The sequence below is a fragment of the Dicentrarchus labrax genome, unplaced genomic scaffold (genome assembly GCF_905237075.1).
Source record: "Dicentrarchus labrax unplaced genomic scaffold, dlabrax2021, whole genome shotgun sequence".
In the NCBI taxonomy this organism is placed as follows: domain Eukaryota; kingdom Metazoa; phylum Chordata; class Actinopteri; family Moronidae; genus Dicentrarchus; species Dicentrarchus labrax.
Window position 1 is genome coordinate 4,465,271 of NW_026136724.1, and position 18,262 is coordinate 4,483,532.

An 18,262-nucleotide genomic window follows, 5' to 3' on the forward strand; every position below is an offset into this window, starting at 1 on the left:
TGCATAATACATAATATTATATTACAATACAATGACATCATTAAAGCAGTATTGATGACATCAATCTTGAGTCACATGACATGCATTCAAGAAATTTAATTATAACCCCACATGTTTCAACTTATAAGCAGATATGTTGTCCATGATGCTCCTTTTTAGAGATGTTGTTATTTCAAACCAGTCTCTCTCTCAGGTTTAGAAATCCATTCATGTGTCAGTCTATTGATGTGGGATGATGACAGTACTGCAGGTAGCTGTGGATGCGGTGGGATATGTCCAGCTGACCTATGACCTCTGAGGCTCTGGTACCGAGCATCATCCTCACAACGATTCTACAAAGCTGCTGCAGGCTCAGAGGATTACCTGCGGAGAAGAAGGGGTTTTCATAAGCTACCATGAGTTACAATAATCAAAAAGCAAAACTGAGAAAGGAAAAAGACTGCTGATCGCTCTCTGAAGCAGACTTACTTTCATAAAACATGAGGCAGGTGTGAGCCGGAGACGCAGGTGTTGTGTAGTCCACAGGCTTTCTTCCCAGGTTGTCGCTGGCGTACACATTGGCTCCGAACTCCACCAGCAGCTCGATCATGTCCACCATGTGGACTCGTGCCGCATGGTGCAAAGCTGTCTCATGGAACTTCACTGAATTCACATTGGCACCTGCAGGAAGTTGAGATGAGCATAGGCCAGTTTGCTGAAGTAGATCTTGTAATTATGATGCACTTCCACCCTCATACAGTGCTATTACAGGTGAGAACACATCCTGTATTACTGGGCTCATGTTGTTTGCTTGGTGGTGTATTTTTCTTTGTCCTGCTGCACGTATCAAACATGAAGTCAGTCACTCAGAATCCAACAAACAAGGGACTCTTTTTAGAGCAGTCACTCTGCACTGACATTCAACAATCAATCAATCAATCTGAGACTAATTTCTACACCCCAATGGACCAGAATGCAATGCAGCCACACAGCAGCCACTGCTGTTGATTTTTTCCGAGGCATATCACAAGGATTTAAAATGATCATGTCTATTGTACAAACACAAGGAATTATTTATATGTTGTAATGGGCAAACTTCAGATTGCATTCATTTGTCGTAACACTAGATTTATAAAGAATATGCTTGTAAAGTTCACTTGTTACTGTTCTGTTTTCTCATTTTTAAATCTTTTGACGACTTGACCAAAATATGACCAAGAGATGGGAACTCTTGAACAGAATATTTATTTAAATCATCAGATTAAAGGAGGCAGAACCAATAATTAATAAGGAATGAATGACTTGCACCTGCACAGGAGTGGTGTAGATATTAAGTTGTATCTTAAGTTCAGGGTATAGCCCCGGCTACTTTGAAACTAAGCTAGTTTTGAACTTTCACATAGCTGGTGCAACAGCCTTGTCATTGTGAGAAATTAAGGAAATCAGTAACAAAAGCCGAATTAGAAGAGGTAAAAATTGTCAAACCATGACTGTAAACCTGGAATAGGTTAATGTTTCTGTAACAGTAAAACCAGCTCATGGCAAATATTACAGTAGATTGCACAGAAAACCACCATCATAGCATTCATATGCTATTTTCATATAACAAAACTTTTCTTTTGACAGTAAAAACTTGTATTTATATTTGAAAATATGGATTAAATCTTAAAATCAACAGTACTAATATCCTATTACCGAAATAGTAGAAAAGGTTCTACTATATTTTTTTACAGTGTCTGTAAACTGAGACGTGACACTGCCATTCAACACTTTATGGCTTAATAGTACAGGATGGGTCTATTGTTTCACACACGTTCTTCTTGCTGACCTGCACTGAGCAACTCCTTGACACAGTCCACGTGTCCTTTAGCACATGCGATGTGGAGGGGTGGACCAAAGTGGACATCGTAGGCCTCCAGCTGGGCACCGCTGGCTATCATCAACTTCACTACTTCAACTTTACCTGAGAGGAATGTACAGTTGTATTAGCAGTGAGGCTGGGGTAGGACTGGTTGAACCCTGTGTTATTGCTGCCGGAGCAGGGGTTACCTTGTATGCAGGCCTCGTGGAGTGGCGAGGCGGTGAGGGCTGTGAGGGACGGGTTAACTTTGGCACCATACTCCAAAAGCAGCTTGGCACACTCCAGGCTGCCAGAGGCACAGGCGTGGCACAGAGGAGTGCTGCCATGGATGGTCCGTACGTCCACCTGGAAGAACCAGGGGAACAATTCACATATTAGTGTTTTCCATACAGCTCTAGATTACGTTTAGAGAAATATTACACATACTAGGAACATAATCGCCTGTATGCTGTAGATAATGTTTGAGATAAATCCATGTTTAACTTTTAAGACTGTAGGTTGCTTCACATACCTCACAAAGGTACTATTTATTCTGTATTAGATTGCATCAGCGCTGTTCATGAACATTTGAACTTTTTAATTTCTTCATATCTACACAAGTCAGGTTTGGTCCTCCATGATGGTTCATCCCACCTGGGCTCCAGCCTGCAGCAGCAGCCGGGCACAGTTCGGATGAGCCTGTATGCAGGCTTCATGCAGCGGAGTGATGTTGTCCACCGTCACCATGTTGACCGACGCCCCGCTCTCTATCAGCTGCTTCAGCTGCAGGGCCCTGCCGTGGGACGCCGCTTCATGCAGGGCAGTCCGGTCGGCCCAGAAGCCTTATACACAGTGACAACGGTACTTTTACAAATATAGAGGGACAATGACAGCTTTGTTCAGTTTTTCTATGTTTTATATAAATACTTGCACATCTCACAAGTTTAAAAATATTTATATAAAGCTGCTTTTATTTTATTTTATTGTACTCTGTAAAACTCTTTATTACTTCTCTGTATTTGTGTCAATAAAATGTTGTAACTGTCAATCATACAATCACTATTTTGTAGTATTTAGCTAGTATGGTGTAGCCTGTATGGTTCACGTTGTTCTACGTCATATCAAACATAACACAAAAAGTGCCAGTGTCACGAGCAGGGCACGAGGCCACGAGCACGAGTTAATATGATTAGACGTCAACAAAGTCAACCGCCATTCCTGACGTTCTTTGAGGCAGCTAACGTTTGCCGGTGTGTGTAAGCTGCTGTAAGCTGAAAATTATCGACAGTGCTCACCGATATCGCAGAGGAACGACCGGCGCGCCGCTGTCACCTCCATGTTTTTACCGGTAAAGCACTTTGAGCGCGGGGATACGACCGGCAACCACTGAAGCAGAGGACTCACAACATTTGCTGACGCTGCAAGCGTCGAATGGAGAGGCAGCACAGAATTGTGGGAGTCGTAGTTTACAGGCGTGCGGACTCTTGCCCGCTGCTCAGATATATTCTCGTGGTATTTCCCCAGTTTAGGTATACACACAGTATCGTGCAGAAGACGCCGATTATATTCCACAATGTTTGTGACTTGCAGAAGAGCTTTCAGGTTCCAGATGTAAAACCATTAAGTCCGTTTAGGTTTTGCCCATGGTACTTTACCTCAGTAAAGTATAAATCAATAACCGTAGCTGTTTAGATACATGAAGCACATTTCCTGTTTCTAACTGCATATAATTAGCCACATTCTTTTTCAGTCAGACCTTTTTTGGATTATGCCAGGAATTCCTAACAGCAAACTAAATGTGGCTATTTTAGGAGTAGACCTGCTCTATTTGAAAAGGGCCCAAGATCATTTGTTATATTTTGGCACTATGTGAACAAAACTCAATTGCTACAACTCTACTACTCCCCTACAGACATCTGAATATCCTGATGCTTCTCTTTCCTCCGTGCTGCTTTGGTTGTACAATACATTAACCAGAAATCATGCAATTGTCAATAAATAACCAGATATTTCCAAACTTAAGTTCAGGGATGATTCATCTCCACTCAGCATCACTAAAAAGCTGCTGTGTGCAGCAGTATTTGTGTTGCACTCATTCACCAGTTATCATTAACTCCACACAAACACTGCCTGAAATATAAGAATAAAGGAATAAATAATCAAATACAGCTTTGGTTTTTGACAAAGTTGTTTTTACTTTGCAGTACAGAAATCATTTGAGCCCAAGATGTTTTTTTGTTTTTTTAAAGTTGTTCACAACAGAGGATATCACAGGGCTCTCATCAATTCAATACTGCTGCAGTACACATTTGGTCCTTAAGCAATTACAGTCAACCACACCTCCCATAAATCTGCTGTTAATGCTCGGGTCATCCATCACTTTGCATAATACAGAAACTAATATATCTCCTCTGATGCGTTATAATGAATCAAGCTGTTTGAACAGGTTCAGGTGGTTTATGCTGGACTACAGTGGCCCTTGTGGCTCGGCTTACAGTACGTGTCTGGCTGTGCTGTAGGTTAGACAGGAGAGGGGTTAAAAAGACACATACTTATACAGATACTTCAACCACTTTAATTTCACAACATCTGACAATATAAGCTGGCTTCGGCTGAGGGGTCACCTCTGTGTGCTGTTTGCTGGGCTTGAATACACTGAGTGAGGAACACACATGATTCGATTCTGATGCACAAAGCCAAGCCACTTCTCCCTCCCCCTGACATGAAAAATTACCTGCAGACTAAATAACTGATGTATAGATATTATATATCTTCCCAACGCCTTTTACACAATGACAAAAAGAAAAAAAAGACAACCGCCCCCCATACACAACCACTCTGTAAGATAGTACTGATTATGAATTATAGTTTGATTTGGCATCTTTGGACTATGCATCACTTTAACATGATGGAGTAGAAGAATGTAGGGTATTACTGTGGATGAGGCATAACCAGCATTTAGTGCAACAACCATTTGAATGTGATTTGAAAAAGCATATCTCCCTCCCTGAACCCTATCCAACAATACTATATCATATCTCTCTATATATCATGAACTTCCTCAATGGGCAAACCATATGCTTGGATAATCAGCCAGCCCACTGGTGTGTACATTTTTTGTGTAGGTTTTTCTATTTTTAAGATTTCAGTTGTCGGCAGCGTTGTCTTGGATGATCAGGAGTGTTGCGGACGCTTCGCCTCTACTCTGCGTCGCCGAAGATGTCCTGCTTCTTGCGCTCCATCTCGGCAAAGTCAAATTCTGAGCCCGTCATCCTCCGGTAGATGTCCTTGATGTCGTCACAGGTGGTCTCGAAGTGAGTTGTGGCGTCGTACGAACGCGAGATGAAAATCTAGACAGGAGAAATAAGGTCAAATAGTGCTCAGCAGATCTTCTTTCAGTGTCTAGGTCAGATAAAGCTGATTCTTAATTGATGCCTCAAGTCAGGGGTTCAGAGTAGGTCTATATTTTGTTAAGAAAACTGAATGAAATTGTGTTTTTAGAAAGTATAATTAATAATAAAATATACATAATACTGACAGAGAATGTATAAAAAGTTCCTAAAACCATCAGAAAACTCACCTCTGATGTTATATTTACAGAAAATAATCTGCTCAGAATGCATCTAAACCACTTTACACAAACTTCCTGCAGTTATTGTGTTCACTGTTTGGGTTCATTGTACAGTTTATCAGTCGTTCTGTGCAGTTAATTTCCATAAAATATGTCACTTAGTCAGAGGTCGTCAGATGATTGAAAAGGGGTCTCTTAAGGAAAAAGGTTGGGAACCACTGCCTTAAGTCAACGAAAGACAAACAGTTACATTGCAACAGATTTTTGAAGATGGAAGGAAACAGGTGTCAAAAACAAAGAATAGTGTGTCCTATGCTGGACATATTGCTGTCCCAACTTTTTCTGTTTACACACGATGGCAGAAAAACACTGCAGCAAAGTCGGCATGTTCTTACATAACAGCAACATGTGGTGCTACATTAAAAGGTCCAAACCATTAGTCAGTTGTACGTATAGTGAATGAGATGACAACACTGTAGTCAGGGTTAGTTTTTGTATTCTGAAATACTCAAGGCTGCTGTGGTCCTAACACTGGGCACCTGACATTACATGTAGGAAGGCAAGCATAGGACCACAATACACCTGGGTGAGCTGAGGTGACGTGTTTTTTTTGTTTTTTTTTAACAGCGCATGAGAGGCATGCAGGAACCGGACTTTTCTTTGTTTTTTAGTTTGCTTGGTTGTTTATAAATACAATATCATCTCAAACAAGTCTGCTACATTCCCACAAACTGAAGTGAATAGAAACAACAAATGGTTGCTCAAACAGTAGAAAAAAGGAACACTGGATTTGTTGTAAACGGGTTAAAACATGCAGTGTGGTTCTTTATGTTCCACCATATCCCACTGATTTACCTGGCTGTCAGTGCCCATGTCAGTGGGTGCATACTGGTCACTAATGCTGACAAACTTCTGCTCGATGGGCTCCAGTAGGTCCAGGGCCGGTTTGATCTCTTTCTCAGGGTCGTTTGTCTCCACCGTGGTGCTGGCGATGGCGACGTATTTTCCCTGTGCTGCCACGTTGTGAGCAAAGGACATCATACAAACGTAGATGTCTGGAAATAGAAATACTTAAATTAATGTCTGACTGTTACAAGTTAAAATATCATTATTTAATGTTATCTGTCTATTTGGTTGTTAGTAGGTACATTTAATCTGGTTCAGCTTGCAGTCTATGCATTGTCTATTCATTGTCATTGCTTGTTTAAAGCAGAGGTGTCACACAGGATTTTACACATATTTCAAACAAATCAAGGGCATGTATTTATCATTATGTAACACAGGGTTGTATAACAAAATAAAAGTTTTCAGTCCTTCATGCTAAACACATAAAAAGATAAAACAAAAGAAAATATTTTGATCAGAAACACTTTTCTGCACCTGAAGTTAAAAAAACTTGCCTTTGCCTCTGCATATCTGCAATTGTTGTCATCTGACATCTACATTGAGCTCACATGAGGACACTGTCTTTTTTCCTTCAAGATGTATTTAATATAATAAAGAACTGAAATACTATAAAGTCTAAGTCATCTGTTCACTTCCTGTGTGCGCTCACCGTGCTTCCTGTTGACCTGATTCTGGGGGATGATGATCTGGCAAGAGTTGATGTCACCGGTGTTGGCGATGGGGTGACTCAAGATGCAGATGACTCTGATCACCTGACCCACTTTGGTGGCGCGATCCATAGCGTAGCTGGGATCACAGATCAGCTGCTTGCACCTGGCGATCTGTGGTGGTCAAACACAGCCAAAGGTCAGAGGCCAAGAGAAAATATAATAATGGGTGACAGTGGAAACATCTTTTCATCATTAGGCAAAATATTTGTAGGATCAAACCAGGAAATGAGATTAATGGGTTTGTATTGACAGTTCCATGTCAGTACATATGCCTTAAAGTCAAAGGTTCGTATAGTCCAATAACATACAATGTCTCAATGGGCTTTACAGGCCACTCAAACAACAGATGTTTAACATAGGAGTCCAACACATTTGAAAACAAAATGCTCACCTCTCCCTCAGACTTGACTCCCACCACCTTCCCATTCTCCACCACGATCTCCTCTATGGGCTTGTTCAACATATACGTCCCACCATAGATGGCACTCAGCCTGGAAAAGAACCACAATGTGAGATATTACTTCCTATGAAAGTGCTACTCCACTCTAAAACATTTTTCTGGAGCTGTAAACTAAATCATATGACTGTACTATGATGAAACACAATAATGCGGTATTGTTTTCAATCACCCTGAACCTTGTAAATCCAATGCTGAGATAGTCTACAGTTTGGGGCATAAAAACAAAAAGGTGTTAACGCCCTCTAATCAGAGGAGGGACTGTGCACCTCCCTCAGCCTCCACTGAGTAAGAGTCTGCTGAAACCACTGTGCTCATTTTCCAATGTATACTGATCGAGACACATTCTACGCATCTACTTAGTAATTTTCTATTCTGGCGCAGTGGTTCAGACTTGTGCTTTATATGCTGTAGAAGTACCGGACAACAATGTTTATCTTGATAACACACTAACAGTCCTGCCACAGACACACACACACAGACGTGTCTAACAAAGAGTTAACCCTTAGCTTAGCTACAACACAGCCGCTAACCCAGATACAACACAGGTACCAAGGGATAAAATATTAATAATGTAACCAAAGACAATATTTAACACTGAATCGACAAGTTGGCTGCTGATATGGTTAACAGGGGCTCTAGAGTATATTGTGTGAACATATTGTGTGGAATTGCACACTAATATTAACATTTATTTTTTATCATCCTTTCAGCACTTTCACTCACAAGGTTCATTTTCCAGGCACAGACCTTCATCACAGGGGACAGTTTGACAGATTCTAGCCGGGAAAGCACAGGTATAACTAATAACAATGACTCTGTTCCATTTAATCCCCATCCCCAGTACGACACATCAGTGAGCCAGTATGCACCAGGGCCCTGAATAAGGACATTTTCACAGCAGACATTTTTAACTCACTGTGACTGCTTACTGGAACAGTTAACACTTGACAGAGCCATCATTAATGTTATTAGTAACACCTGTGCTTTACCTGCTATGACAAGTTAAAGTGTCTGTGAGAAAAAGTACATTTCAGTATGTGGGTAGGTGTTGCAAATTATTTTTATGTTACAACATTAAACAACACAATATATTTGCTGCTTGTACATCACAGATGTAAGAACTATGCTGACACGACCTTCTGTGTAAAGTCAAAAAATATACTTAAAAGTTATCATTGAATTTTGACATTGTTACTTCTATTTGGTGGAAAATCATGCTTTAAAGCTTTGAATTACAGTTTCCATAATGCTTAAAAAAAAAAGATACAAAGTATGCCGAATTAGCCATTAGTAGTCCCTGTTTGCAGTGTAGCCATGGATGTACACTGTCACTGGATTACTTTGAGATTGAAGATCTGGAACACAGTACAGATCTTTGTTGTGTACATACTCTAACTATTGTGCTATTTTAATTCTGTCTAATATTGTTTTTTTGCACTGTGTCTTTATTTAACTGTTGCATCAGCTTGCCGCCTATTGCTGTAAAATGAGAATTGGTTCTCAATTGATCAGGTTAAATAAAGGTATAATACTAATTTTCAAGATAAGGAGGTAGAGTGTGCTTCTGGTATTAACATTAAAACACTGTATTAACAAGAAGCCATAATGATGCAGAGGAACACAAACAGGAACGTGTAGTTCCTCGTTTAGTTAAGCATTAATTACTGGAAACTTTTTGTTATAAGAACTTCATGTAATTTTCAGAAGTTGTTTCAAGCAGTTCAAAGTCCTTGTGCAAACAATATTGACTTGGCAAATTCAAAAATAAATCAGTACACTGTACGCTGCAGCACATAGATATAATAGAATAATACATACAAATATTACACATGTAATAAAGGCAGAGTCCCCTACCTGGCAAACCCTTGTGGCAGTTCTCCCAGACCGTACAGGGGGTAGAGGTATGGGCTTTTGCCATATCTGGCCAGAGACTCGCTGTAGAGCTTTATCCTGTTTATTGTTTCAATGCAAGGTTTATCCAGGTAACTGAGGAGAGAGGAGGAGGCCATTTAAAACAAGGCTGGGGGACATGGTATCACAGTAGTGTGCAATTCCGTTTTTTATCAAACAACTAGAAACACCACTGACTCATCTGTGCGATAGAGGGCGAGGGAGTGGCCAGTGAAGTCCATGACCTCCTGGCCCAGGCTGAACTTTTTGAAAATGTCCCTCATTACTGTCTTCTGGGGGTCAACGTCCTCCATGGTTTTAGGGTCGTTCTCATCAAAGTTGGAGATGAACATCAGGAACTTTCTGAAGCGCCGTTTCTCAAACAGCCCCATCAGACCTTTAGGAGACCAAGAATTTGGACTTTGAGCAGACTTGAGAGCGAGTGAAAAGCTTTACAACAGCAATACTACATGCAACCAGCAGCTCAGAGTGTTAGGGGTCAGAGCCAGACAACATTAGACTAAAAAGAGAGGAAAATATTTTTTTTCAGTGGAGTCATAGAAAGACACAAATGCAGCAAACATTTCCTCGGTGGGTTCAAGCTGAATCCCACAATAACTTACTGGATGCCAGGGCCTCGGTCTCAGTAGAGGGGACTTTATGGATTTTGCCCCCTTTGTACACAAAGCTGCCCTCAATCACTTTGAAGTCCAGGTAGCGTGTCACTTGTGTGATCAGCAGCATGCGGACCAGCTGACCTGAGAGAAGCAGATGCGTGTTACGTCTTAAAGATAGTTTAAGTTATTTAACATTGTTTGAACGGTGACACTCCCTTGCTGTCAATTCAAAGACTAATATTATATATATATATTTGGTTGACAATTTGCAGGCTCTCTGCACTTAAAGGTCAGAAGTCACACCCTAAAGTAGCATGTGAGGTGAGTGATTTAAGCATACCATTGGCCATGAGGAATTTTGGGATGAGGTCCACGTTCCAATCCCGGCCTTTTCCCATTGACTCAGGAGGTTTGCCGGGAAGGTTGAAGCGCTTGTAGAGCTGTAGGGAGACACAGAAACAGACTTGACTCACGAGCTGCAGCCAACAACTTACTGTAGAGAGCAAGGTAACCATTAAAAGGGGAACTACACTAGTTTTACACATCAAAATCTGTTCACAGGTATTGAAGAGCACTACTGTATATGTAAAAAAAAGTTGTATAAAAAGGCCTTAACTGCCTTCAGAGAGAGCTGTGTGAAGTCTGATACATGTCCTCAAGCGGTTGGAGCAATGCTAAATCAGTGGAGTGTTCTTTTGAAGCTGGGCTAACTTCAGCGTGAATCAGGAGTATTTTCAGAAAAGACTATTACACATAAAGGTTTGAATACTTTTTCAGAACAAGGCTGAATGAATCCACTATTCTGTACATATTTTAAATTGATTTCTTTTGAAGTACAAGAAATAAAACATTTCATCTTTTCAAGATATGTTCTGGCATGTTGGTCCTTTTGAAAGCAGACACTGTAGAGCACTGGAATGGTTAAACCATTTCCTTATTACAGCTTTATCTGTCCTCATACATCAGCCTTAAGATAAAGTAAATATTTAGATGTTTGTTTATCACAGTTCCAGGTGCAGTTCTTGATTTCTCATGTCTACATTTCAAACAAAGTTGAGCTAGTAGGGTCAGAGGTCAACTTACATCTTCAAGAGGCGTGATGGAGGCACTCTCAGCTCCGTAGTAGGCGTTGCGGTCCATGTGCAGAACCTTTTTCCCCTTCACGGACATGATGCCTGATAAAATGCATTCCTGTGGGGATAAAATATTTACCTAATTTAGACCAAGATTAACATGATGCTGAAAAATCCAGAGACATTTCATCATAATTTCCCACTCGGCTTGTATCAACATACACATAATCGACAGTCTATGTTTTACTCCTGTGCTTCAGCACAGTAAACCCATCTGTTACACCATCAGTAGCAGTGTTTAATCACAAGAGGACGCAGGCTGTGTTGCCACCATTTTCATATAAATGGACCAATGTGTTGCCTGTCTGGCATGGCTGTGGCCTTTCATGCGCTGATCTGTGGGGATAAACAGTTTTGGCTACAAGCTGGACCAGTTGGAACACAGTGCAAAAGCTCTACTGCAGACTGTAATGTCTGTATATCAGGAATCTACACTTATGGATTATTACATGATCAGAGATTTTGTTTTCATTGACTGCATTGTTATATACTGGGATATTTTTGATTGTTTTTATGTTTTTTCTTAACCTTGACTCATCTAAGGTGTTGTGGTAAGCAAAATCTAATCAAGACCTGGTTATTTGGAAACCATAAACTAAGAAAACAAGCAAACCAGATATTTCCATGGAGATGCCTTAATTACAAGAACTTCTTCAACCACTATGGTTTTGCAGAATTTCCAGTTAAAACATGGTGGTAAACAATGAAGACAAACATCCTGTTTGAGGTTACACACTGAACAAAACTATGTGCAAATGGCACACACGGCAGGACATGGAAACACATAAATCAAACTAAAGTTATCTGATTATGCTTTCCATATTGCCTACCACAGATATTGGATTTATACTCGACACAAAGGCTTAATGACGACCACAATGTAGATAGCTACATCCTATGTTCTGATTTATAATTTCAACATCCGACTAGCATCCGATGGTGAACCAGCTGTGAAGCTCAGGAGACTTGTAGAGGTTGTTGTGGCCCTATGCCCATGGAGGAGGTTTCACAGACCGGATCTAGCCATGGGTACTGAAAACGTTTCATTTCTCTGTCCTTTACATAATGTTGTCAGAGACTAACAACAATTTGAAAAATGACTGGTTACCTTTTAAATGGCTTTAAAGTAAAACATTAGTATGATTGCATCCTCGGTTTTCCACTCTGTGTCAATCAATATGAATGGATACGTAACTACTATTGTTTCCTTGAGTAAATGTTAAAGATGGCTCTGAAAGAAAGACTGAAGGGACAATATATGAACCAAGACTACGACCAGACATTAGTGTATCCAAGAATTCAGTTCTGACACACCCAATACCAACATAATCTCTGACATGCTCCTATGGAGCCTGAGGGATGATTATAGCTTTCACAGGGCTTCCAGTCTCAGAGTCTGGGTACTGATGAGGGAAAATGTGCATGTTGGCCAGGGTCTGGAATTCCCACAGACCAAAAGGCTCAATACAATTACAGCAGTGGGCTAATAGATGCAGTAAAATACTGTGTGCGTCATGTGACTGTGTGGACTTTACTCTGAAACAAGTCTTACTACTGAATGACAGCTTACACTTTGGCTGTACATGGTACAGCTGTTCTCTCACATGACAAAAACAAACAAAGCTGGGATGGGCCCATGTAAAAATGTAGCAGCACCACAATCAGGACAACTAAGTGACACATCAAGTGTCTATTTCTAACAATGACCGTTCAATTTAACTTTTCTTCTTCTAAAGTTTAAACTTTAAAGTGTTAGTTTGGATGTTTGTAGGTTGGGTTGTATATCTATAGATCGATAGATCGATCGATCGATCTCTGGCACCACACAAAAACATTTTACCTTGCAGAACATGGGAGTTGTTGGTTAGACACTGGCTATCTATGTTAGTTATCGGTTAGTTTTTGTGTGACTTGCTGTTTTAAAATTAAAATGTATTTCTTCAACAATTGAGTAGGGAAATAGTTGTAAATTAATTTAACATCAATTGATTATTAAATTAATTGACAAATAATTGCAGGTCTAGAAAAATGCATTACTCATGGCCTCCATCCAGTTACAGTCCCTAATAGATTGCATCCAAGACTTTATTGGACCCATCTCATACAGTGGAACATGCAATGAACCCGTAAAGCCAGATACGCAAATGCTTTTTAATCATGTGTATGCGTCACGAGTGCGTTGTGTTCATTTAAAAACAAATAACACAAATAAAGATGCAAACACGTAGTTAAAGCGTTTATATGTCCAGCCTAAGACTGTTATCAAATGGTCTATAGCTGCCTTGCTCTGTAACTTTTGTCATCACTGTCTCCAGGACAGAACAACAAATGAAAATGAATCTAATTTGAAATAAATGACATGTCTTTTAGCTATAAACCTTCACTTTAGTGATATTGTCTGCACTTGTTTACTGAACATGTGGTCAACCCAAATTTACCTAAACCTTTAATCGGCCCCTTCATAACCTCAGTGACATATGTACTTGTCTACATCCTGCAGCATTCAAACTAGCTTATGCATAGGTGCTCTCCCAAAATAACACATGCTGCAGTGAAATCTGATCATGTCTATTTGTAAATGTCTGGGTCTCATCTACTGTATGATCTTGCATTGCCATTGAGTTGAAGGACATACAGTCGGTTCTGATGTGTCACTGTCACTCCTTTCAGGTGACATGTAACTGAAGCTGACCTGCTGCCGCTTAGACAAAATACAGGCTTTGACACAGAGCCGGAGGCAGCCTAGTCATCACTACCTCTGCCAGATAGTTGTGGCCATGCTGACAGAGAGGAAAACACACTGATCCAGCATAGAGTCAGGCAGAAAATTAAGCCAGTATAAAAAATCTGGACCCGAGGCAAAGTCCCAGTTAAATATTTAACAGGTAAGACCCGTAAAAATCTGAGCGAGGGTGAGAGGCAGCAAAGTCCAACAGAGAAGAGCTGGATTGGTCTCTGCGGCTCAAAAAGATATAATCACATGACAAGCATCGCAATCAAAGCATGATGAGCTTTGATTTTACTACACTGACCATTTACAACACGGTTTCAAGTGCTTCAAGTCACAAGAATCTGTTGGGCTTTAATCCACTGGAATCAAAGGATCAACTGAGCTGAGAAATTACATAAATCACCATTCTGGTTTTCTCAGAGAAAAAACAATAAAATTAAAATAACAAATCAATGAATCGCTCAGTGGTCATTTATCAAGAAAAAGTGTAGCATATTCTGTTTCCTGATTCTCCGATGTGAGGATTTGCTGCTTTACTCTGTTTTACATGATTGTAAGCGGAGTATCTTTTGGCTGTTGGGTGAATAAAAAGACATTTGAAGACACTGTGATGGACATGTTCCCCGATTTCCTTATGTTTTATAAAGAAAACAATTAGTACAATCAATGACTGCATCTTTATACTGTACTTTACGGTAGGAAACTACTGTACAGCACGTTTTCCTTCACTGCATTCCTCTCTTAGTGACACAGCAAGTTCTACATTCAAGACATGTGATGAGCTTATAAAATTAGACAGGAATGTGCTGGCATCACATAAATCTTGATTTATATGACTATAGTAATGCAATTCTTGATGTTAGTGACTGTTTGATCATCACTTTTGGCAATGCCTGAAACTCCTAGACGCACTGACTTTCTTTACTTATTATATCTTCAGTGACGGCCAGCATTGTATTTGTATTTCCTTTCCTTTAACACCACTTCCTCTTTTGATGGGCACAAGGATAGCAGCAACTGTACACTTATTACTGAAAAATGGAAACGTAATCTACAACTGTGAAATGAATTAGCAATTTCACTTATGTATATTATATATATATATATATATATATATTATATTTAAAAATTATTATTATGGACTAATCTGCCAATTATTTTGTTGATTGTTTGAAAAAAACAGTCCAACCCCCAAAGATATGCAATTGACTAACACATTAGATAAAGAAGTTTGTGTGTTTTTACCTTAACACGGCATGCATCTATTGTGTTTTAGACCCAGTTTAGATGAAACCACGCCCACTTCCGTATGGCGAAAGCCTTGATCATATATGACAACAACTGAATTTGTTTAATTTATTGTTAAATCATAGTGCTGAGTAATGGAAAACATGAATTTTGAAGCACTATGAGTTAACCGTTTCAGTCAAGCATAGAAGCTGTTTTATGAGTAGCTCTGGCTGTCTCTGTTTTTCTTGCGGTTGGTTTGTAAAACAAATAGCCAGTGGCGGTGCCGAAACAGCAGATTGTGAATTGTAGTTTCCACTGTAAACACTGTCGCAGTGCCTCCTGCCTGGCCTGTTGCTGCTGCTCGGGGTCACACCTCCTCCGGAGCCACGCTTGGCGGCCAGAGGGTCTCTGGGATATGCAGATGCGAGGCCAGGTGTCTGCAGGGAGGGCTGCCACTGGGCTGCCCTTTCGCTCACACAGAGTTGGTCAAACAATAAATGCCGCTAGGACTACTTTGTTTTCCACAATAGCAGGTAACCGGACTGTGTCCAGGCCTGAATCTGAGTCAGGAACCAGCCTGCCTGAGAACGAGGCAAATAAGTGTGTGGAGGGACAGTGTCGGGGCGACCAGCCATGCAGACACCCAGAGAGGAGTAGCAGCAGAGTTAAAAATTAAAAAAAAATAATAAAAATGACTTAAATATCACACAAACAAAATACTTGACAGTTAAATAATCTTTCTTTTGTTTTGAATAGAGAAGCTGTACTTTTGGTGGAATATTATTCCATTGTATTAACAATAGCTTTTCATGGGATAAGTACAAGATGTGTCCATCACTAACATTTATCCCTCAGCTACTAGTGATTTTGCACCATACACTGCTGATGTAGTGACTGGGTGTAAAACTGCAGTCTCTGTATATTCCTGAACACACAACCTCCTCAACTACTGAACTGCCGCCCTATTCGTCACTCTCATCTTCAGGCAAGCTGCTTACTCAGGATCACCAAGTGTATCGTAATGTGAACCAGACTGCATTTAGGTACAGTTTGATATATTGTGCCAAGCCACTCCCCTCATGTGTCATTAGTAGTGGACAGATGGGGAGGCCCATCCCCCAACCACTTAAACCATAAAAAATGCCAAGAAGACTACAACAAAGGATCAACTAATCATGTCCATTCTAGATGTACAGTAGTGACTTGGAATAAAAGATAGCTAACAAAAGCAGAGGGAATGATTGGCATGATCTAATGTGAGTAAAATAACTTGCACATGGTAAGCTGGAACAGCATTGTTAACTATTCTGATTAAAGACTTATTAGAATTCAGTGAAATCTGCTAAAACAGTAGACATGGCAGTGTTAGTGTGTAGCATAAAAGGGGACACTCTCACATGTACAAAAGTGAATTCACTGATTTGCATAACGGAACTAAAATCATGTGAAACTACATTGTGCTACGGCCTGCAGGGCTTTTTAGGCTGCCTGGCAGTCTGTCCAGCTCGGAGTTAACTGAGCTTACAGAGTACTTACAGTTTACTTTCGGTTCCTCAGTCGTGGTGGAACCACACCCAAATGTGAGCTAGTTTAACGCCCTGCCCACTAAAATGTAACCAACCCTGTGTCTGCTTGGCTGCTTTAGCCTGTGCCTGCTCTGAGCCTGCAGAAAAACGCTTTCTACCTCAGTGGTTGCGGTCATAAGGAAATAACAACTTACAGAAACTTAACAAGGCTGTGTTGAGGCAGATATGGGCAGCTTTACTGTGTAATAAAGTTATCCAGGTCGAGGGCAGTCTAGAAACTGTAATGAATGTGGGCCTAGGGGTTGACAGGAAGCTGCCCATCAGCCTGCATTAGTCCTGGAGTCAGCACGGTATTTCCTTGTCCCGCTTCAGCCAAATAAAACTGACAGCAAGTCAGGAGGCCTGTCAGCAGTAGGATTCTGTCCATTAGGCCATGGGATGGTCAATGCTGACAAAGTTAATTTCCGGGTAAACAAACCCTACACATACGAGAATAGCTCATAAACTACCACCTCATTATGCTGCTTCAGCTTTATGGCTTTTTAGTATGCAAGTTAAAGGGACGCCAGAAGTTCAACTTCAAGTTACAACCTACTGCTAAAGTTTCTGACTCAAGTTGCAGCGTCCAAAGTCATCCGGCTGTTTCGGATAAGCACTTGGCCGTTTTCATCAATTGTCTTCTGGTTGGGTTTCGGTAACTTTGCCACAGTTGGATTTCTAAAGCTTGTAGAGGACTTCAGTCTGTGAGTCCACCGCACGGACAGCGCGGAGCGGAAACTTTAGATAGCTTCAGTTAGCTGCTTTCAGTAGATACGTTAAGTATCTAACGTTACCTTAGCTAAAATGGTAGTAAACTGAGAAACTAAACAGCCGTGTGAACAGGCACGGTGCACGAAAGATTATTCGGCGAAGCTGACACGTCGTTATTCTGTTGTTAGCAGGCTAATTACTTAGCTTTACTTAGGTCAGCTAACGGTAGCAGACTTATTATCCGCGTATAATCTTATCTTTACTGAGAAAAGCTGCCCGAACAGGCGCCCAACTTCCAAATAGCCGGTTAAGTAACTGGGCTAGCTACATTCAGAGTCGACAGGTACTTACTAACCACAACAACAACAGAGTTTATCTTGTGTAACAGTTGGGTATCGTTAATCTTTCCAGGCTTTGGTAGCAGTGGCAGATAGCATAGTGCTAACAGCTAGCTACTTTGCTCACAGTTTCCATTAACGAACAGGTAGTCGCTCAATCTCGGTTAGCGGCTAAGCTAGCTACTTAGCGCTAGCCCTGCTTATTAGGCCCAGTTAGCTCAAAGACAAACTGTCAAGTGCTAACAGGTTGCAAATCATTTCCACGCTGTAGAGCGCGTCGTTTGATTCTTTCTCACCGTCAGTCCGGTGCCCAGGACGATAACGTCGTATTCTTCATTCATTTTTCCAAATGTTTAGTCCTCTGCTGCTGAATATCGTGAAAGAAGAAAATGGAGATCTGCGGGGCTGGAAATGAGAAGGGGCTGCGGTTCAGCGTCAGGCGCCTCGGGGGGCGTGGCTTCTCGGCTGTCAATCACTTGGAAGAAGCGGCACAAAGGGAAAGCTGAGGGGAAATGGTCTATTATATGAAGCAAACATGGCTGCCAAAACACCACATGTTACAATAAATACATCTTTTTCTC

The 18,262-nt window shown here is 40.8% G+C and overlaps 2 protein-coding genes across 2 annotated transcripts; both read right to left on the minus strand.

Moving 5' to 3' along the window:
• Positions 1-81: 81 nt before the first annotated feature.
• Positions 82-3,262, minus strand: asb13a.1 (ankyrin repeat and SOCS box containing 13a, tandem duplicate 1). Its single transcript, XM_051392740.1, has 6 exons — positions 3,115-3,262; positions 2,474-2,661; positions 2,029-2,185; positions 1,808-1,942; positions 469-660; positions 82-363 (listed from the first exon to the last, which is right to left on the minus strand). Exons 1-6 carry the CDS (start codon positions 3,155-3,157, stop codon positions 215-217), a joined length of 864 nt encoding a protein of 287 aa, XP_051248700.1. The 5' UTR covers positions 3,158-3,262; the 3' UTR covers positions 82-214.
• Positions 3,263-3,989: 727 nt separating this feature from the next.
• On the minus strand, positions 3,990-18,145 carry gdi2 (GDP dissociation inhibitor 2). The gene is made up of 10 exons (XM_051392736.1): positions 17,978-18,145; positions 11,057-11,164; positions 10,314-10,413; positions 9,980-10,114; positions 9,555-9,753; positions 9,321-9,452; positions 7,398-7,497; positions 6,946-7,117; positions 6,246-6,445; positions 3,990-5,169 (listed from the first exon to the last, which is right to left on the minus strand). Exons 1-10 carry the CDS (start codon positions 18,020-18,022, stop codon positions 5,020-5,022), a joined length of 1,341 nt encoding a protein of 446 aa, XP_051248696.1. The 5' UTR covers positions 18,023-18,145; the 3' UTR covers positions 3,990-5,019.
• Positions 18,146-18,262: the final 117 nt, after the last annotated feature.

Excerpts from the sequence above, each read along its gene's own strand:
- asb13a.1 (XM_051392740.1), bottom strand. The coding sequence starts at position 3,157 with ATGGAGGTGACAGCGGCGCGCCGGTCGTTCCTCTGCGATATCG. Across the intron at positions 1,943-2,028 it reads CCACGAGGCCTGCATACAAG|GTAAAGTTGAAGTAGTGAAG; the intron begins GTAACCCCTGCT and ends CATTCCTCTCAG. Across the intron at positions 364-468 it reads CTGCCTCATGTTTTATGAAA|GTAATCCTCTGAGCCTGCAG; the intron begins GTAAGTCTGCTT and ends TCTTCTCCGCAG.
- gdi2 (XM_051392736.1), bottom strand. The coding sequence starts at position 18,022 with ATGAATGAAGAATACGACGTTATCGTCCTGGGCACCGGACTGACG. Across the intron at positions 11,165-17,977 it reads TCCTGGGCACCGGACTGACG|GAATGCATTTTATCAGGCAT; the intron begins GTGAGAAAGAAT and ends TTATCCCCACAG. Across the intron at positions 5,170-6,245 it reads ACATGGGCACTGACAGCCAG|ATTTTCATCTCGCGTTCGTA; the intron begins GTAAATCAGTGG and ends TCTCCTGTCTAG.